The sequence below is a fragment of the Syngnathus acus genome, chromosome 20, assembly GCF_901709675.1.
Source record: "Syngnathus acus chromosome 20, fSynAcu1.2, whole genome shotgun sequence".
Taxonomy (NCBI): Eukaryota; Metazoa; Chordata; class Actinopteri; order Syngnathiformes; family Syngnathidae; genus Syngnathus; species Syngnathus acus.
In genome coordinates, this window is record NC_051104.1 from 2,750,411 (window position 1) to 2,764,761 (window position 14,351).

Sequence of the window (14,351 nt, forward strand, 5' to 3'; positions counted from 1 at the left end):
CATTGTTATGACAAGAATATTTATATAATTCAACCTCCTGAATGAAAACTGACAACCTTCACCTGCTCGTTATGTCCGGCTATTATCAACTTGTATTGCTCTTATTTATTTGTTGTGTAAGCGGTTCAGAAATCAAATCTCTATCTTTATGTTTTGTCTGGACACTGGTCAAATTGATGTTTGCAAACAACTGTAATTACTTGCTTGTGAAAACAAATCATTTGACTTTCTGCTTTGTGACAAATTTTACTGGTATATATATTAGCATGTCCTTCAGAAATCTTTTCTCCCCCTTTGAGTGTTATTTCATTGTACGAAAAGTTGTTCTTATTCCTCCGATTACATGTTCCATTTTATAATTTAAAAGAATAATTTCTATTCTGATTGACAGACTATTTTCCTGACAGATGCTTGTAAAATAAAAACCTATATTGCTGCACTGAAGAAGAGAGGCCTTTTGTCATTGATGGACACGAATGAATGAGTAACTTTTTTTTTGGTATGCTTTTTTTTAATAAATTAACGTTCATTGAAAAAACAGTGCCAACGGAGTATGATGCAGCCAAACATGCTCAAAACGTCTGCCATGAAGCACCTGTGCTCATGAGTTGAAGGTCCCACCCCGCCAGACTACCGCTAGTGGTTGCCAGGGCCGGTTCCCATAGCAACAAGCGCCCAGGCCCGCAAGACGGCTTCACGGTGTCTCCTCCGGGAACGACGAGAGGACCGATTTCTAGCCACAGTCGCACTACAGTAATGTCTGATATTAAATTAAAAAAACATCTAATACAAAATAGAACTGGTTATTCCCCCCCACACACTATAACACATGCTTTAAACATATGAAAAATAGATATTTTACCATATTATATATAATATATACTTCAGCAGCTTGGAAATGAGAAATGCTGATAGTGGAGGTGGATGTGTGTGGTACCATTAATGACGCTCAGCATTGCGTGAGGCGATGGTTGTGTGGAAGGAAGGCGAGCCGAGGGCACGGCAGGCGAGCAACTGGACCTGCAGTCACCCTTGCTGCCCTCAACCTGGGGAAAAAAAACAAAAACAAAAAAAAACACCTCCACAGCCTCCCTGCCACCCCACGCTGTCGTTCCAGGCAGGAACCCAGACAGATGCCAGCTGGTCACTTGAGCGATTGATCCAGAGTTATCTTTAAAGAGATTGTGATGTGCGGTGTCCAATCACGGGTGGAGAGAGGGGAGAGAGAGAGAGGGGGGAGAGAGAGAGAGGAGAGAAGAAAGAGAGAGAGGGAGGGGGGGGGGGGGTAGAAAGGGGCGAGGGCAAACACCAAAGCGACGGGACTCCCATTCAGACTTTGGGCAATTTGAAGCTGAGATGCATGTTTTCGGAATGTGCGAGGAAGCCGGAGTACCTGTGGGGAAAAAAAACTCACGCGAACAGGAGAACATGCAAAGTCCATGCAGCAAAGCAAAACATTCCAACCCCCTAACCTCGGGACGGTGAGGCACACGCGCAAACCATGCCCCCTGGCGTGCTGCGTTATGAGATCAAGAAGGAACAGTTTGCCAGAGCACGACGTCCTTTACATTTGTAGCAGACGTTCCCGAGTTGCCGTCCCCGCGTCCTTTTGAGGGTTCTGTGCGCGTTCCCCCATCACCCACCGCAGCTATACGAGGGGGAGCGATACCAGCTCACCGTCTACGTCGAAATCCTCGCTGCCGTCGGAGGAGAAGAGGTAGGTGGGCGGCTTCCATGGGGACTCCTCCAGGCAGGACGGGTAAAGCTTGCCTACGGCGCAATAGAAGTTGTCACCCAGCTCCCAGAGGACGCGCTCTGACACGGGCTGCCGCAGGTACCAGCGGTCTAGCTCTACGTCGTACTGGTAAATGGCGTACCTGGGCCGCTCGTGCATGTGGGTCTCGCGCATGAAGACACAAAGGCCGCCCAGCAGCACCACGGCGCGCACGCACGGGTCCGAGTAGCGCTTGGCCGGGATGTTGGCAGCCTGGCGCCACTCGTTCTTATTGACGTCGTAGATCTCCACGGCCAGCGAGGAGCCGTCGTGGGCGCCCCGCGGTAGGCGGGCGCCACTGCCCGAGCCGCCCACCACGTGCAGGCCACCCAGGTAGAAGATGAGGTCCCCGAAGGCGGCGGCCGAGGCGTAGCAGCGGCTGGTCTTACGCACGGCCATCTCCACCCAGGCGTCGGCGCGCGGCAGGTAGCAGTACATGAGGTCGAGGGTGAGCACGTAGATGCAGTCGTGCGCTGCCACGCAGGTGCTCCAGCTCCAGGCCAGCGGCAGCGGGCTCACCATGCTCCACTCGTCCTTCTCGCGGTCGTAGCGCTCCACTGTGCGCCGGTTGAGCTCGCCGCTCACGTTGTCGCCGCCCACGGCGTAGATGTAGCCGTCGCAGTAGACCAGCGAGGGCTTGAGGCGGGCGCACAGCATAGGCGTCTTGGGCACCCAGGCGTTCTGCTGGGCGTCCAGCCAGAAGAAGCTGTCCACCTGCAGGCCACCGCCGCGGTTGAAGGCGTTCTCCAGCACCACCTCGCCGCCGGCGATGAAGACGTCGTTGTCAGGCGTGACTAGCGTGCCCACCTTCTGCAGGTTGCGCGGCGGGTTGCGCAGCTTGTAGACCTTCTCGGCCTGCGGGCTGTAGCACACCATGGCGGCGGGCACCGACGACATCATCACGCTCACGCCCGGCGTCTCTGATAGCGCCTCCATGAAGATGAGCATCTCCTCCTTGGTCATGCCCAGGCGTGGCTTGAAGAACTTGGGCATGGACTTGTAGAGACCCTGCACCACCACAGACTTGTCATTGGGCGGCAGGCCCTGGAACCAGGCCCGCTGGGTCACCTCCGAGAGCGCGTCGATGCGGATTTGGCTAAGCACCGACGACAGGTGCTGCGAGCGCGCCTCCATGTTGTACTCCAGCCACAGCATGGCCGCCTCGCGTACCGTCTCCTCCTTCTCCACGTTGAGGTTGTCGCTGCTCAGCACGTCCAGCAGCAGCTCATGCGACAGCTGCAGGAAGGCGTCCTGCCGGTACACGGTGGGGAACTTGTGCTCCACCATGCGCTTGGCGCACTGCTTCAACTCGGTGCAGCTGAACAAGTCGCCGATGCTCAGCATACGCACGCAGTTCTCGGGGTTGATCTTCTTCACCAGGTAGTCGCGACACTGCAGCAGGGCGTCCTCCACCTGGGTGGAGGAGAACCGAGATTAGCGAGGGACTGAAGCGGGGCGCTTGTGGGCAGGCTTTTATTCTCAAAGAATAGCATTTTCGTTTCTTTTATCGTCTTGACTGGTACGATTTCTCTCATTTAAAAAAAACTACGTCAAAGATGCAAAAGTTACGACGGATTTGATACAAGGCAGCGGGCGGCTGACCTGTAGGAAGCAGGCGGTCTCGTAGAGCGGCTCCACGGTGCTGTCGCTGATGGCCAGGTGGCCCGTGTACGCGTACGTGATGATGATCTGCAGCGTGGTGGCGTCCACGTTCCTCAGGTGCACGTGCGTCTGCTTGCTCTCGCTCAGACTGCCCATGAACATCGCCCTGTGCACGCACACGTCAACAATCAGAAGAATCTTCTCCCGACTTGGCCATCATTAGTATCTGTTTGGTCCGATTGCATTTGCGTTCAGTCCGCTTCACAAACTCACCTGAAGTAGGAGCTGCACGCGGCCAGCACCATCTTGTGGCACGGGAACTCAGTGTCATCCACAAGCAGCACCACGTCCGTCAGCAGTTTCTGCTCGTAGAAGAACTTGAGCTGCTCCAGCAGGGAGACGGCGTAGTCCGCATTGACCGGCCGGCGCTCGCCCAGACCCGACATGGTCGCATCACACGAATCGCGCCCCAGTTTTGAAGAGTGTGTGCGGCCGGCCGAGCCGGGCTCCGGTCCACCAGATAAAAAAAAAAAAAAAACACTGATCCCAGGGGGAGATTTGGGGACGAGGAAGGGAGGGGGATCCAAAAGCTTCTCCGCTCTGAGCGGAGTCGCTCAGCCGCTCCTTGGTGAGGAGGCGAAAGGCAAGCGGAGATGCTCGTTGGCGCCGGACAAAGGAATCCTCTGCCTTGATGATGCGCAGAGGCTGGAGGTTAGAGGTGAAACGGCAGTGAAGAGGCACTCGGGAGGCTGGAGGTAGCGGGACCGGCGTCACGACGCGACTACATCCGCGGCGGCCTGCGGGAGACGAGAGACAACAAGCGCAGCTGGGATGAGTCACACGTGCGGCGGAAAAGCCGACAACAGACACCCCTGAGGATTGTTGTTGTTTTCATCTCAACAGTGCTTGTCTTGTTCAACTGCTGAGAACGCTACTTGAAAACATTTCCTTTACAATTTGACCCAGGAACAAATCCAAAGTCACCGGCAATTTCAAAGCTAACAAAGACATTCTTATGATCACGTCCTATTGCCCCCCCCCCCCCCAAGAAAAATGACAGCACTGAATAATATACTTGGAAAAAAACCATCCAGAGACGATGTACTACAAGTAAATAGAATTTAAATGAATGTCACGCTTTCTCTTTTAAGTGTGCTGCTCCTTCTGCACCTTGGCCAGCTGGGGTCAGTAAAGAACAAGCTGTAGTGGAGGCAGCTCCTCAGTACAGCAGTAATATTACTTGCTCTTAACCAAAATATGAACGTGCTCACCACTCGTCCACCAAGCTGCCACTTTCCACCAGGCAATTTTATTTCAAGCCGTGAATGGTGACAAACCTCAAAATTGGGTTTCGTGACAAGTCATTTTCAAGCCATCACGTTTTGAATGTAACCTTACGATGGCTAAGCTGGGTTCGCTCGTCATGACCACCCCACTGTCTCCACTTCACGAACACGTTAACCTGTCACTTAACACATTCTTCATGCAAGCGAGCCGACAAATCATCCCCGAGACGCGGGTAGACCACTCGAGCACACTTCTAAATCAGTCCGCCTCCATGTAATGTTCCATACGCGGCTCAAGTAACATTAGCAACGCCACGGCCAACTAGTTAGCAGTTTTAGCTCGCCGTCTTCGCACCATCAATTACCACGCCTGCTCGCGAATCAAAGTCAAACATTTCCAGAATGGAGTCAATTTATTCCAATGTGTGTGTGTAAAAAGACAAGGGAAGCCACTCCAGACAGAGATGGCGGCCATTGCAACGGCAGGGCTAGGCTAACAGCTAGCTAAACGCTCGCTTGCCTCTTCCTGCCGGACCGCCGAAACACGAAATAAAACGCTTTTCTCACACTCGTTTGATGATGACTCCAAGCGATAACGGGTCACGAAGCGGCTCCTTGCCAACGGGGGGTGTCAAACGTAGTCCAAAAGGTGAGTTTCGATGGTAACGAACCGAGTTTGGTGGAGCCGATCTCACAACCTGCCAGCGCATTTCTAAGCGCCCGAAAGCACAGAGCGGTAGAGGCCGAAGGCGAACAAGCACACTGCGCATGCGTATAAAACTCAAACCATTTTATCCTTTTTTCTTTAAACTTTTCTTAAACCTCTCCATCACACCAAAGACCAATTTATCGATTTCATTTATTTCTTTACTAATTTATCAATTTATTCGCGTGTCCAAGCTAGCATACTGCGCATGCATGTGAAATTATCTCATTAGAAAAAAAAAATTAAATTAGTATTTCCCCCCGAACTCACCTTAAACTTTTTAACTGTCCCATTTGTGGAACAAAAAACGTTTCCATCTATTTATTTGTTTATTCACACCCCAAAAAGTTTTTTTTCCTCCTTCTTCTTCCCGCTTGTTATTGGGCAATTAATAATTAGCCTACTCGTACAAGCCTTCGCCTTCACTCAATTGACGACAACGTATTAGCAAGTTGTCGAACGATTCGGACACGAAAAGAGAGCTTGTGGTTGGCGTTTGTTTGGTGGCCGTCGTGCTTTTATTTAGGAAGGGCCGACCGAGTGTTCAAGAAAATATTGCAGACATGGAAGGTAATTGACACGCGAGGTGGCTAACTACTCACGTGCAGTCTGAACTGTTTTATTATTTAGTCTCTTTGGCACAGGAGCTGAAAAATGACTTTTCTCCTGGCTTGGCACCTTTCCATTTGCACCATTGCACATTTGAAAGCAATTAAGACCGTGGCGTCACGGGATCGGCGGAGTAGCAGTTTTGAGTTGAGAAATGTGATTTCTTTGCAGATGAAGGCAGGCAATCGCAATCCTGTGGTAACGAGCAGCAGACAATTCAGCACTCCAGACCTTTTTTCTACGTGCAACCTCCATCCCAACCTTACTACCTGTATCAGCAGTGGCCAATGCAGAACCCTTACAGCCACTACGGTCTCCAAGCAGGTATGAAATTGCAGAAGTAAATGTACAGATAACGTGGCGTGGTGGATTTCTGATCTACCGTGAAGCCTTTGCAGGTGAACAATATAGATCTGCGTTTTTGAGCGTCTGTGTTGTCTTGATGCATGGGGCGTCTCATTTTGTAATATCCACGTTTATCATTTCATTTCCATTTGTAATAAATTTCAGGATTGTAAATTGACTTGACGGACACCCTGTGTATCTCTAATGAAGGTCATGTTCTGCATTAAAATCCAGGTTTTCATTTTGGCCGCCCCTACATGAGTCCTCAGTACATGCCGTACCCGGGCCTCGTTGTCCCTCACCCCCCGTTGCATCCAATGGATTACCGCCGCACGTTTGAGCCTCGCTTTTACCCGCCCACCTGGAATGACGACGGCTCACGCCCGCCGCATCAGCAGGCTCACGGCCAACGGCAGACGGCCAACTCCGAGGTCCAGACCGAGCCCTGCGGCTCCATCAACAAGCTGGTGGAGTTCCTGGAGAAGATGGAGCTGGACTCGGGGATGGCGTCGCACTCCTCCGGGACGTCCTTTCCGCTGGAGGAGAAGAAAGGTGAAGAGCAGTGCGTCGCTCACCTTCTGACCCAGGTGGTGGCGGCCCGTTCAGAGTCTCAAGCGGTGGCGTTCAGTGACTCCACCACAACTGTGTACGGCGGCGAAACCAGCCACATGAGCTTGGATGCCTCCTCCCCTCAGGCGTACTGGCACGGAGGGCTGGAAGTGGCCTCCCCTCTTGATAGCTCTTCCTTTCACGAGGACGGTCCACATCCCGAGAATTCAACCACGTCTGAGCCTTTCCTCGCTCACAATAAGTCCGACGCGGAAAATATCCAGTCAGAGTTTGTTGCGGCCGTTTGCAGCCCTCCCAAATCCGCTGCTGACCCGTCTCCTTCTCCGTCCCCCTCGTCCGAGAAGCCCGACGGTGAAGAGAGTTTCGACAAAGTTTTAAGCGATGTCGAGACCGATTACAAGATTCTCCAGCTGCCCTTACAGGGCGTTTTCAGCGCGGGAGCAGCATCGCGCTTTTCGTCCTCGTCCTCCCTCTACTACCAGAACCACCGCCCCTCCGGCCACGAGCGCTTAAGCGTTCTCAGCCCATCCCTGGACGAGCTCTCCTCTCGGGATGAGATGTTTTCCACAGACCTCGAGGACGTGGATCTCTACCCCCGGCGAGCCTACTCGGGAAGGAGGAGGACAAACGTGGCGGAAGCCGAGCAGGCGTCAGAGGAAGTTCCCGCAGCGCACGTGTGGCTTCCCAACAAGACCAACAAGAGGCTCAAGTGCAACTGCTGCGGTGCAAGTCTGCCCAAGAGTGGCACTCGCAGCAAAGTCCACACCGCCAAGGTGTATCGGGATGAAGCCGCCACCTCCGAGGAGGACGATGGCTGCAAAAGAGGCTGCGAGCCATCGCGAGCACCGCCCAGAAATTATCCTCCTCCCGGCAAGTCTCACTTGGACCCCCAGAAGCAGCCCGTCAAGTTCTGGACCAAACGGAGTCAGTACAAAGACCCCATGGAGTCCACCGCTCAGGGTTATGACAACAGACCCGGAGAGACCGGCGGGCGCGAGCTGCAGTTTAGAACTTACCAGGGTGCGTCACCTCTCGCTGTATGATTTGAGTGTAGCTGAACGCAAACGTGATGAGCAAAGTCAGTGGTCATTTGCAGAGAGAGGCCAGCGCGGCGTGTCCGAGCGCAGCAAGAGGAATGTCGGCAGCGGAGCCATTCCCAGAAGATGGCCTACGCAGCGACAAGGTCAGTAGATGATTATCATGCGTAACTTGAGCTTTGGCGGCAAACTTGGTGAACGGGCAGCGTTCCAAACCCGGCGGGGCTTTTGGTTTGGCTTCATGCTAGCAAAGAATCAACATGGAGCCATCTCCCCAATCGGCCTTTGATTGACAGAGTCGAGCATGCCGAGGGCGCCGATGACACCTCCAAGACCCCGACGTGACGACGACAGCAACGACGACAACTATAAAGAATTGCCGTCCTTGCCTTGGGACAAAGGTTTGTTTGCTTTCCCCTCCTCATGTGCCCAATGTTTTTTTTTGCTGTTATGTTCAATCTCTTCCGTTTGCCTCCTTGCTCCTCAGTGTGAGAATCTAGTGACTTGTTGAACTGTAAGTTCCCGTCCATGTGTGTTATGAGTCACATGACGTTTCTCCTCCCTCTGCAGGTTCCCCTCGATGAGTCTAGGAGGATGTTTAAAAAATATTTGTAGGGCACCGGGTGTAAATGGCAAGCCTCTTGTTGTTTGAGCAAAGAAGAATTAAGACATTTCTGTATAAGTTTGTGTTGCATCTATGTGCACTGTTTGTTGGACAGCCCAATAAAACATTCAGGTGTAAATGGCACTGCACAAAAAAACTTTTTTTTTTGTCAAGAAGAATCACGAAATTGATGTCATATAATTTGTGCCTTGCATGCTTGTGCAGTTTACAGAGGCAGGTGCCCTGAAAAGATTGTGTTGATCTTATTCCTGTTCAGGGACGGTCTAATAAAATGTCATTTGCCACTTGCTCTTCTATTTATTACCGACACGCTGATATTTTCGTTGGATCCATTTGGCTCACTCGCCGCTATTGACGACTGTAGACGTCAAATGTTCATTTTAACAAAGCTGGCAGTGAATGAGTTAGAATCATTCACTAACCAAATATACTGTTTTTGACAGTGCTGAGCATCAAAAGAGATTTAAGGTGCTTTTATTTAAGGAGATTTAAGAAATATTTAATTGAAAAAAAAAATGACCAAGGTGAACCAAAACTATTTTCAACTCGAAAAAACTTATATAAATATTTTTATTTGGAATACATTGTTTTATTTTCCAAGTATTAAGTTCAGCACCTTTATTGTTTTTTATTATAAAGTCATTTTCCTTTTAATTTCAGTAGTTTTGTATCATCTTGAACCAAAATTGCTGAAATTTTAGTTATGTTAAAACCGAAGACGAGTCATGAACCTCACCGCACGTCACTGAATTTAACTTATGAATACATAAATGAACATTTCCACAATACTCATTTATTGATATGCACCCGTAAATTAAAACACCACTCTGTACAAGATAATACCAGGACATTTACTAAAAAAAAAAATGCAGGACAGAGAATATATACCCATTACAAACATAAAGGAATCTTTGGATTGGGCTCATGAGGTTTTGGTAGGACAGACTGGGGGTAAGATCCGCCGAGAGTTTTCACGGACCCACGGGTGATCAATGACGCGCTGTAGCGGTAGACGATCGGCGGGGCAGTGGCGAAGCAGCTTGCCGATCAGGTCGCGTGCACCTTCTGAAATGATGCTTGGGTACTTTAGATCCACCTGCACAAGAATAGAAAAGGATTCGGGATGGTTCATGAGCCTACGGTGGATTCTAAATCTGGCTCCACCAATTAATGTCAAGACAAATTCTCAGATCTTCTGTTATGAATGACTGAGGCTGCATCTTTGCCTGAAAAAGGTACTTAATCAAAAGGCTGATTGTTCATGACCCACCTTGGTGATTCTTTTGTACGTATTAGCATGAGAAGCCGTTTCAAAGGGAGGATTCCCCACAAGACACTCGTAACAGAGGATCCCGATGCACCACAGGTCCACTTTCTCACTATGGGTGCGGCCTTCGATCATCTCGGGAGGAAGGTAATCCAGCGTTCCGCACATCGTGCGCCGCCTGCACAAATGTCGATGCGGTACGTGAAGTTTGCAATTGCGGTTTCAAAACTTTGGACAATTTGTTAGCTTTTGCATACCTGAGGGAAGGCGCATGAACTGACCAACCAAAATCAGCCATTTTCAGCTCTCCACGATAGCCAAGTAGGAGATTCTCTGGTTTGATGTCACGATGGATCACTTTCTTTGCGTGACAGTACAGCAGTGCATCGGAGATCTCTTCCATAAACTGGAAATGCAAACAGAAAAGTCTTCAGAACTTTAACCACTTGTGGAAAAAAAAGAAATATGATTAATTTAATGATTGGAGGCGAACAGAATAGACTAACATTTGAAGACGAACTTGCTGAGCATCGATAACGACAAGGAAATAAAACCCGAAAACAGATTGATTGACAAGTTAGCTGACCAATGTTGCCATCATTCACGCCGACAATGATTGGTTGAGGTTTTTCCTGGTCCCATAGAGCACGCGGTTCATATATAATAATATACAGATTTTAAGGACGACCTATTTAACAGTCCGTCAGTGGTATGTGGGGAGAAAATTGAGAAATGGATCCTCTCAAATACCTTGATTTAAAAAAAAATCATTAAAGATCGAGTGTGTTTGGAAAAAGATAACAGAAGCCTCAATTTGTGTTAATAAAACAACCCAAAACTATACCATAACTACACCTTTAAATTAACACTAATCTGAAACTACACTTAAGTAATCAACCCCAACACACCTGCTCTAAAAATGACTTAAAACCAAGTGAAGTTTAAAAAGTCTAAATGAAATAAAACCTAATTATAAAAAAACATACATATGGAAATCCTGCAAACATGAGACGATCATTCAGAATGACACCATCGCCACTGACCAAATGATCGCGGCTCGATTCATAGCACAATTGCTTACAGTGGCAGTGCGCTGATCGTCAAAGCGTCCTAATCGCTGGAGCTCCTTGTATAACTCGCCACGTGGCGCGTACTCCAGCACCAAAAACACCCTCTTACGGTCATGAAAATAGTTGTAAAAGCGAAGGATGTTGGGATGCCTGAGGGGGGAAAGAACCCACAAATATTTATCAATACAGTGGTATTTCCACAGCCTATCATAAAATATAGATTTTGGTAAAAAAGCCTTTAACAGATCAGAAGGGATTGTATTTGACTGTAGAGAATTCCACTGGAGTGTTTAGACAAAATCAAATTCAGGAGAAGACACTTACTTGAGGTGAGCCTGGATCTCGATCTCCCTCCTGAGTTGGTGCTCCACACCCTCCTTCTCCATCTGGGACTTGAACATCACTTTGAGAGCCACAATGCTTTCCAGCTTCTTTATCTTGGCGAGGTACACATTGCCAAACTTGCCCTTCCCCAGTGGTCGACCGATGTCAAAGTCTTCAATACTGATCTGCCTGTTTGTATAAATAAAAAAATAAAAAATAAAAAGGGGGGGTCAAGAGTGGATTGGTAAAAAAAAACAAAAAAAAACTAGCTAACACTGAGGGCTGCACCTCAAACAAATAATGTGAACAAAAAAGGTGAAGGCAAACCTCCGCCATGAAGCTTCTTTTTTTTTCTCATGGAATAATATAACCTCAGATTTACTGATGACTAAACGATTTTATTCCTACCAAACCATGGAAACTTTACCCTGACCTCTAAAAAAATTCAGCATTGAGAATCTGCAATAATCCAAACCTACTGTAATCACACTGACAACTACTTTAAGAATAAATTCAAAACTTATTTTAAATGAATTTCAACAGAAGAGCATTTATAAATGTTTAACACGAAATTCTGTGAAAAAAGGGGATTACTGTGTACTTACTTCGGAACCAAACTGGAGGATGAACCAACATATTGTCTTACGGGTTCTGAAATTGATTTACACCTTATCAGTAAAGCAGTTGCAATAATATTCACAATTGATTTTTTAAAGGGGGCTCACATTACCCATAACAACATTTTTGTCGGTGGCTCGTCGCGGTTTAACCGGAACACGTTGTGGGCCAGCCAGGATGCTCGAGCTCTAATCAAACACGTAAAAAGCAGAAATTAATTATCATCTTGACTCAAAATGCTCCAAGTGGAATCACATTTCTGTACAGACATTTTGTTTGCAGGACAAAGAAAAAAAAACATATATGTAACAGTAAATAAATATACACCTGTGTGGATTTAATTACACCATCTTCTTGGGTACCATAAATGGTGACTTTTGATGACAATAATTTGCAATTGTAAAATGTGTTAGTTCACCACGTTTTCATCTTACCAGTTGCTGGAAAGCCCTTGGCTCGTTATTTTCTTTATTCTATAGAGAAATACATGTTAGTTACTCGTCCTTCAGATTTTAATGCAATTGGTTAGCAACCATAATTACAGATTGACACAAAGCGACATTTTTAAAGACAGTTCAACATGAATTGTTCGCAATATGTTGTCAGTCATCTAGTAACATACAAGTGAAGGCTACAAGAGTGAATCCATAAGCATTATGTGCCGGACATGGACCAATAATGGCAAAGAGGTTTACAAGGTTTGCAGATAACTGCCATTTTAAATGCTTTTCGAAGGATTATCATCAACACATGACAGACATTCGGAACAGTTGTGAATAAGGACTAGGACGCAAACGACGTTATTATCATCGACGACATGTATGTTAAAAAAAAAAAAAAAAAAAGCAACGACGAAACCAGACTTGGGTCATACATGTGCTGAGCAGTATATGTAATTTCTTTCAATGTATTTTGCACACGATATAAATGGTTGATTTAGGCTCATTTATTCAACCGAGAGTAGCTAACCTAGCTTCGATAGCTAAACACTGTATGAACTAGGTGAAACTGTAATAACTCGGAATGAGCAAAAGCACTGTTTTGTTGTACAATTACGATACGAAAATAATACATGTTACCTGCATCTTTGTGTAAAATTAGCAGTTTTGTAGTGTGGCTTAACTCTTCCTCCGGACGACCACTGCCGCCAAGTTTTTCAAAATGGCAAGACGGGCTAAGCTGGTTGGCCAGCGGGTTGCACATCGAGAGTTTCCATTGGCCAGGAGACAGAAAGAAAAACCCGAGACGTTATGAATGTATAAAAAAAAACCGTAAATACCCATTTTTGACAGTGCAAAAGAGATTTAAGGTCCTTTAATTAAGGAGATTTAAGAAATATTTTATTTTAAAAAAAAAAATGACCAAGGCGAAGCGAAACTATTTTCAACTCGAAAAAACTATATTTTTATTTTGAATACATTGTTTTATTTTTCAAGTATTAAGTTCAGCACCTTTATTTTCAGATTCAAGTTTTATTTTTTTTAAGTACGAGTTTTGTTTTTAAAAGTACAAAACTTTTGACCCCAATCTACTATTTTCGTGTGACTGGCGGATCTCTCGTCATAACTTTTGACCAGTAGATGGCGGTATTGCCCCATACATCAGGTGGCAAACTGCCAAAAACAGAGAAGAAGAAGAAAAAAGTAGAAAGAAAAATTAATGCAATCATCATGGCGTGTAGCATAGAGGGAATTTTTCGGCCACATTTTCAAAGTTATTAAATAATTAAACTTTGGTCAACTGTCACTTTCGAGTTGGGCAGAAGTTGTGCTGCTTCAGTAGTTGAGTCTAAGTGCAAACTTGAAGAAGTGCTTTCCCAATCAAGTTCCGTTTCAGTGGCCGTTTCAGTTCAATTAAATCGATTTACCGTGCTAGATTCTCTCCTGCATAGTTTTATTTATAAAGGAACTGATATACTTAAAATTATAACTGTACTTTAAATTTAATTAAAATAATTAAAATGAGTATTAATTCAAATTAAGACTACTGTAGCATGGTAAATCAAATCAAGAGAAACTCTAAATGAATGTGCATTGGGTAACCAGATTAATCCTGTACAAACTGTCATCCAAAACATTGGTACCGCAAGTGCCTGCACGTTCAGCTGCGGGACATCATCAATCAAAATGGCCGCTCATCACCTGTAGCCACGCCCTGACCAATCAGTGCCAGACCAAAAGCATTATCAGGAGTGCGCAGCCTCACTTTGGGTCTAAACGCCACAATGCGAGCTGAGTTGCTTCGTCCCGCAGAACCTACAGGTAAGTGAGCTCACCTCACGTGCTCCTGCAACATGGCGTCATTCTCTCGTCGTCTGTCTCACCAGCAATGGAGGCTGACTCTTCTCACGTGCACACTTCCAACGGTTTGGGTCCTTGCGATGCAAACCTGCCACCCGGACCTCCACCCGGTCGTCCTGAGCAGCAGCAGCAGCAGCAGCAGCAGCAGAACCACAAGCCTATGTTCTTCTTTCAGCCCTCGCAGCCGTACATGCCCATGCAGGGGCTTCAGTGGCCGC

At 47.2% G+C, this 14,351-nt stretch overlaps 3 protein-coding genes across 5 annotated transcripts; 1 reads left to right on the forward strand and 2 right to left on the reverse strand.

The window, feature by feature from the left end:
• Window positions 1-488: 488 nt before the first annotated feature.
• On the reverse strand, window positions 489-5,398 carry kbtbd2 (kelch repeat and BTB (POZ) domain containing 2). Of its 2 annotated transcripts, XM_037279974.1 has the most exons (5): window positions 5,230-5,398; window positions 3,650-4,173; window positions 3,377-3,542; window positions 1,878-3,187; window positions 489-1,770 (listed from the first exon to the last, which is right to left on the reverse strand). In XM_037279974.1, the coding sequence occupies exons 2-5, from the start codon at window positions 3,820-3,822 to the stop codon at window positions 1,674-1,676; spliced, it is 1,746 nt and encodes a 581-aa protein (XP_037135869.1). In that variant the 5' UTR covers window positions 3,823-4,173; window positions 5,230-5,398; the 3' UTR covers window positions 489-1,673. The 2 variants fall into 2 exon arrangements, with proteins under 2 accessions (XP_037135869.1, XP_037135868.1); XM_037279973.1 differs by having other exon boundaries at window positions 489-3,187.
• Window positions 5,399-5,931: 533 nt separating this feature from the next.
• Window positions 5,932-8,421, forward strand: buc (bucky ball). Its single transcript, XM_037280406.1, has 6 exons — window positions 5,932-5,938; window positions 6,149-6,301; window positions 6,557-7,912; window positions 7,989-8,075; window positions 8,226-8,330; window positions 8,417-8,421. The coding sequence occupies exons 1-6, from the start codon at window positions 5,932-5,934 to the stop codon at window positions 8,419-8,421; spliced, it is 1,713 nt and encodes a 570-aa protein (XP_037136301.1).
• A 904-nt stretch (window positions 8,422-9,325) lies between these two features.
• On the reverse strand, window positions 9,326-13,020 carry LOC119139392 (aurora kinase B-like). 2 transcript variants are annotated; one of them, XM_037280005.1, is made up of 9 exons: window positions 12,913-13,020; window positions 12,268-12,306; window positions 11,946-12,021; window positions 11,821-11,866; window positions 11,216-11,404; window positions 10,903-11,041; window positions 10,079-10,227; window positions 9,825-9,999; window positions 9,326-9,650 (listed from the first exon to the last, which is right to left on the reverse strand). In XM_037280005.1, exons 1-9 carry the CDS (start codon window positions 12,916-12,918, stop codon window positions 9,477-9,479), a joined length of 993 nt encoding a protein of 330 aa, XP_037135900.1. In that variant the 5' UTR covers window positions 12,919-13,020; the 3' UTR covers window positions 9,326-9,476. The 2 variants fall into 2 exon arrangements, with proteins under 2 accessions (XP_037135900.1, XP_037135901.1); XM_037280006.1 differs by lacking the exons at window positions 12,268-12,306; window positions 12,913-13,020 and having other exon boundaries at window positions 11,941-12,021.
• Between the last annotated feature and the right edge of the window lie 1,331 nt (window positions 13,021-14,351).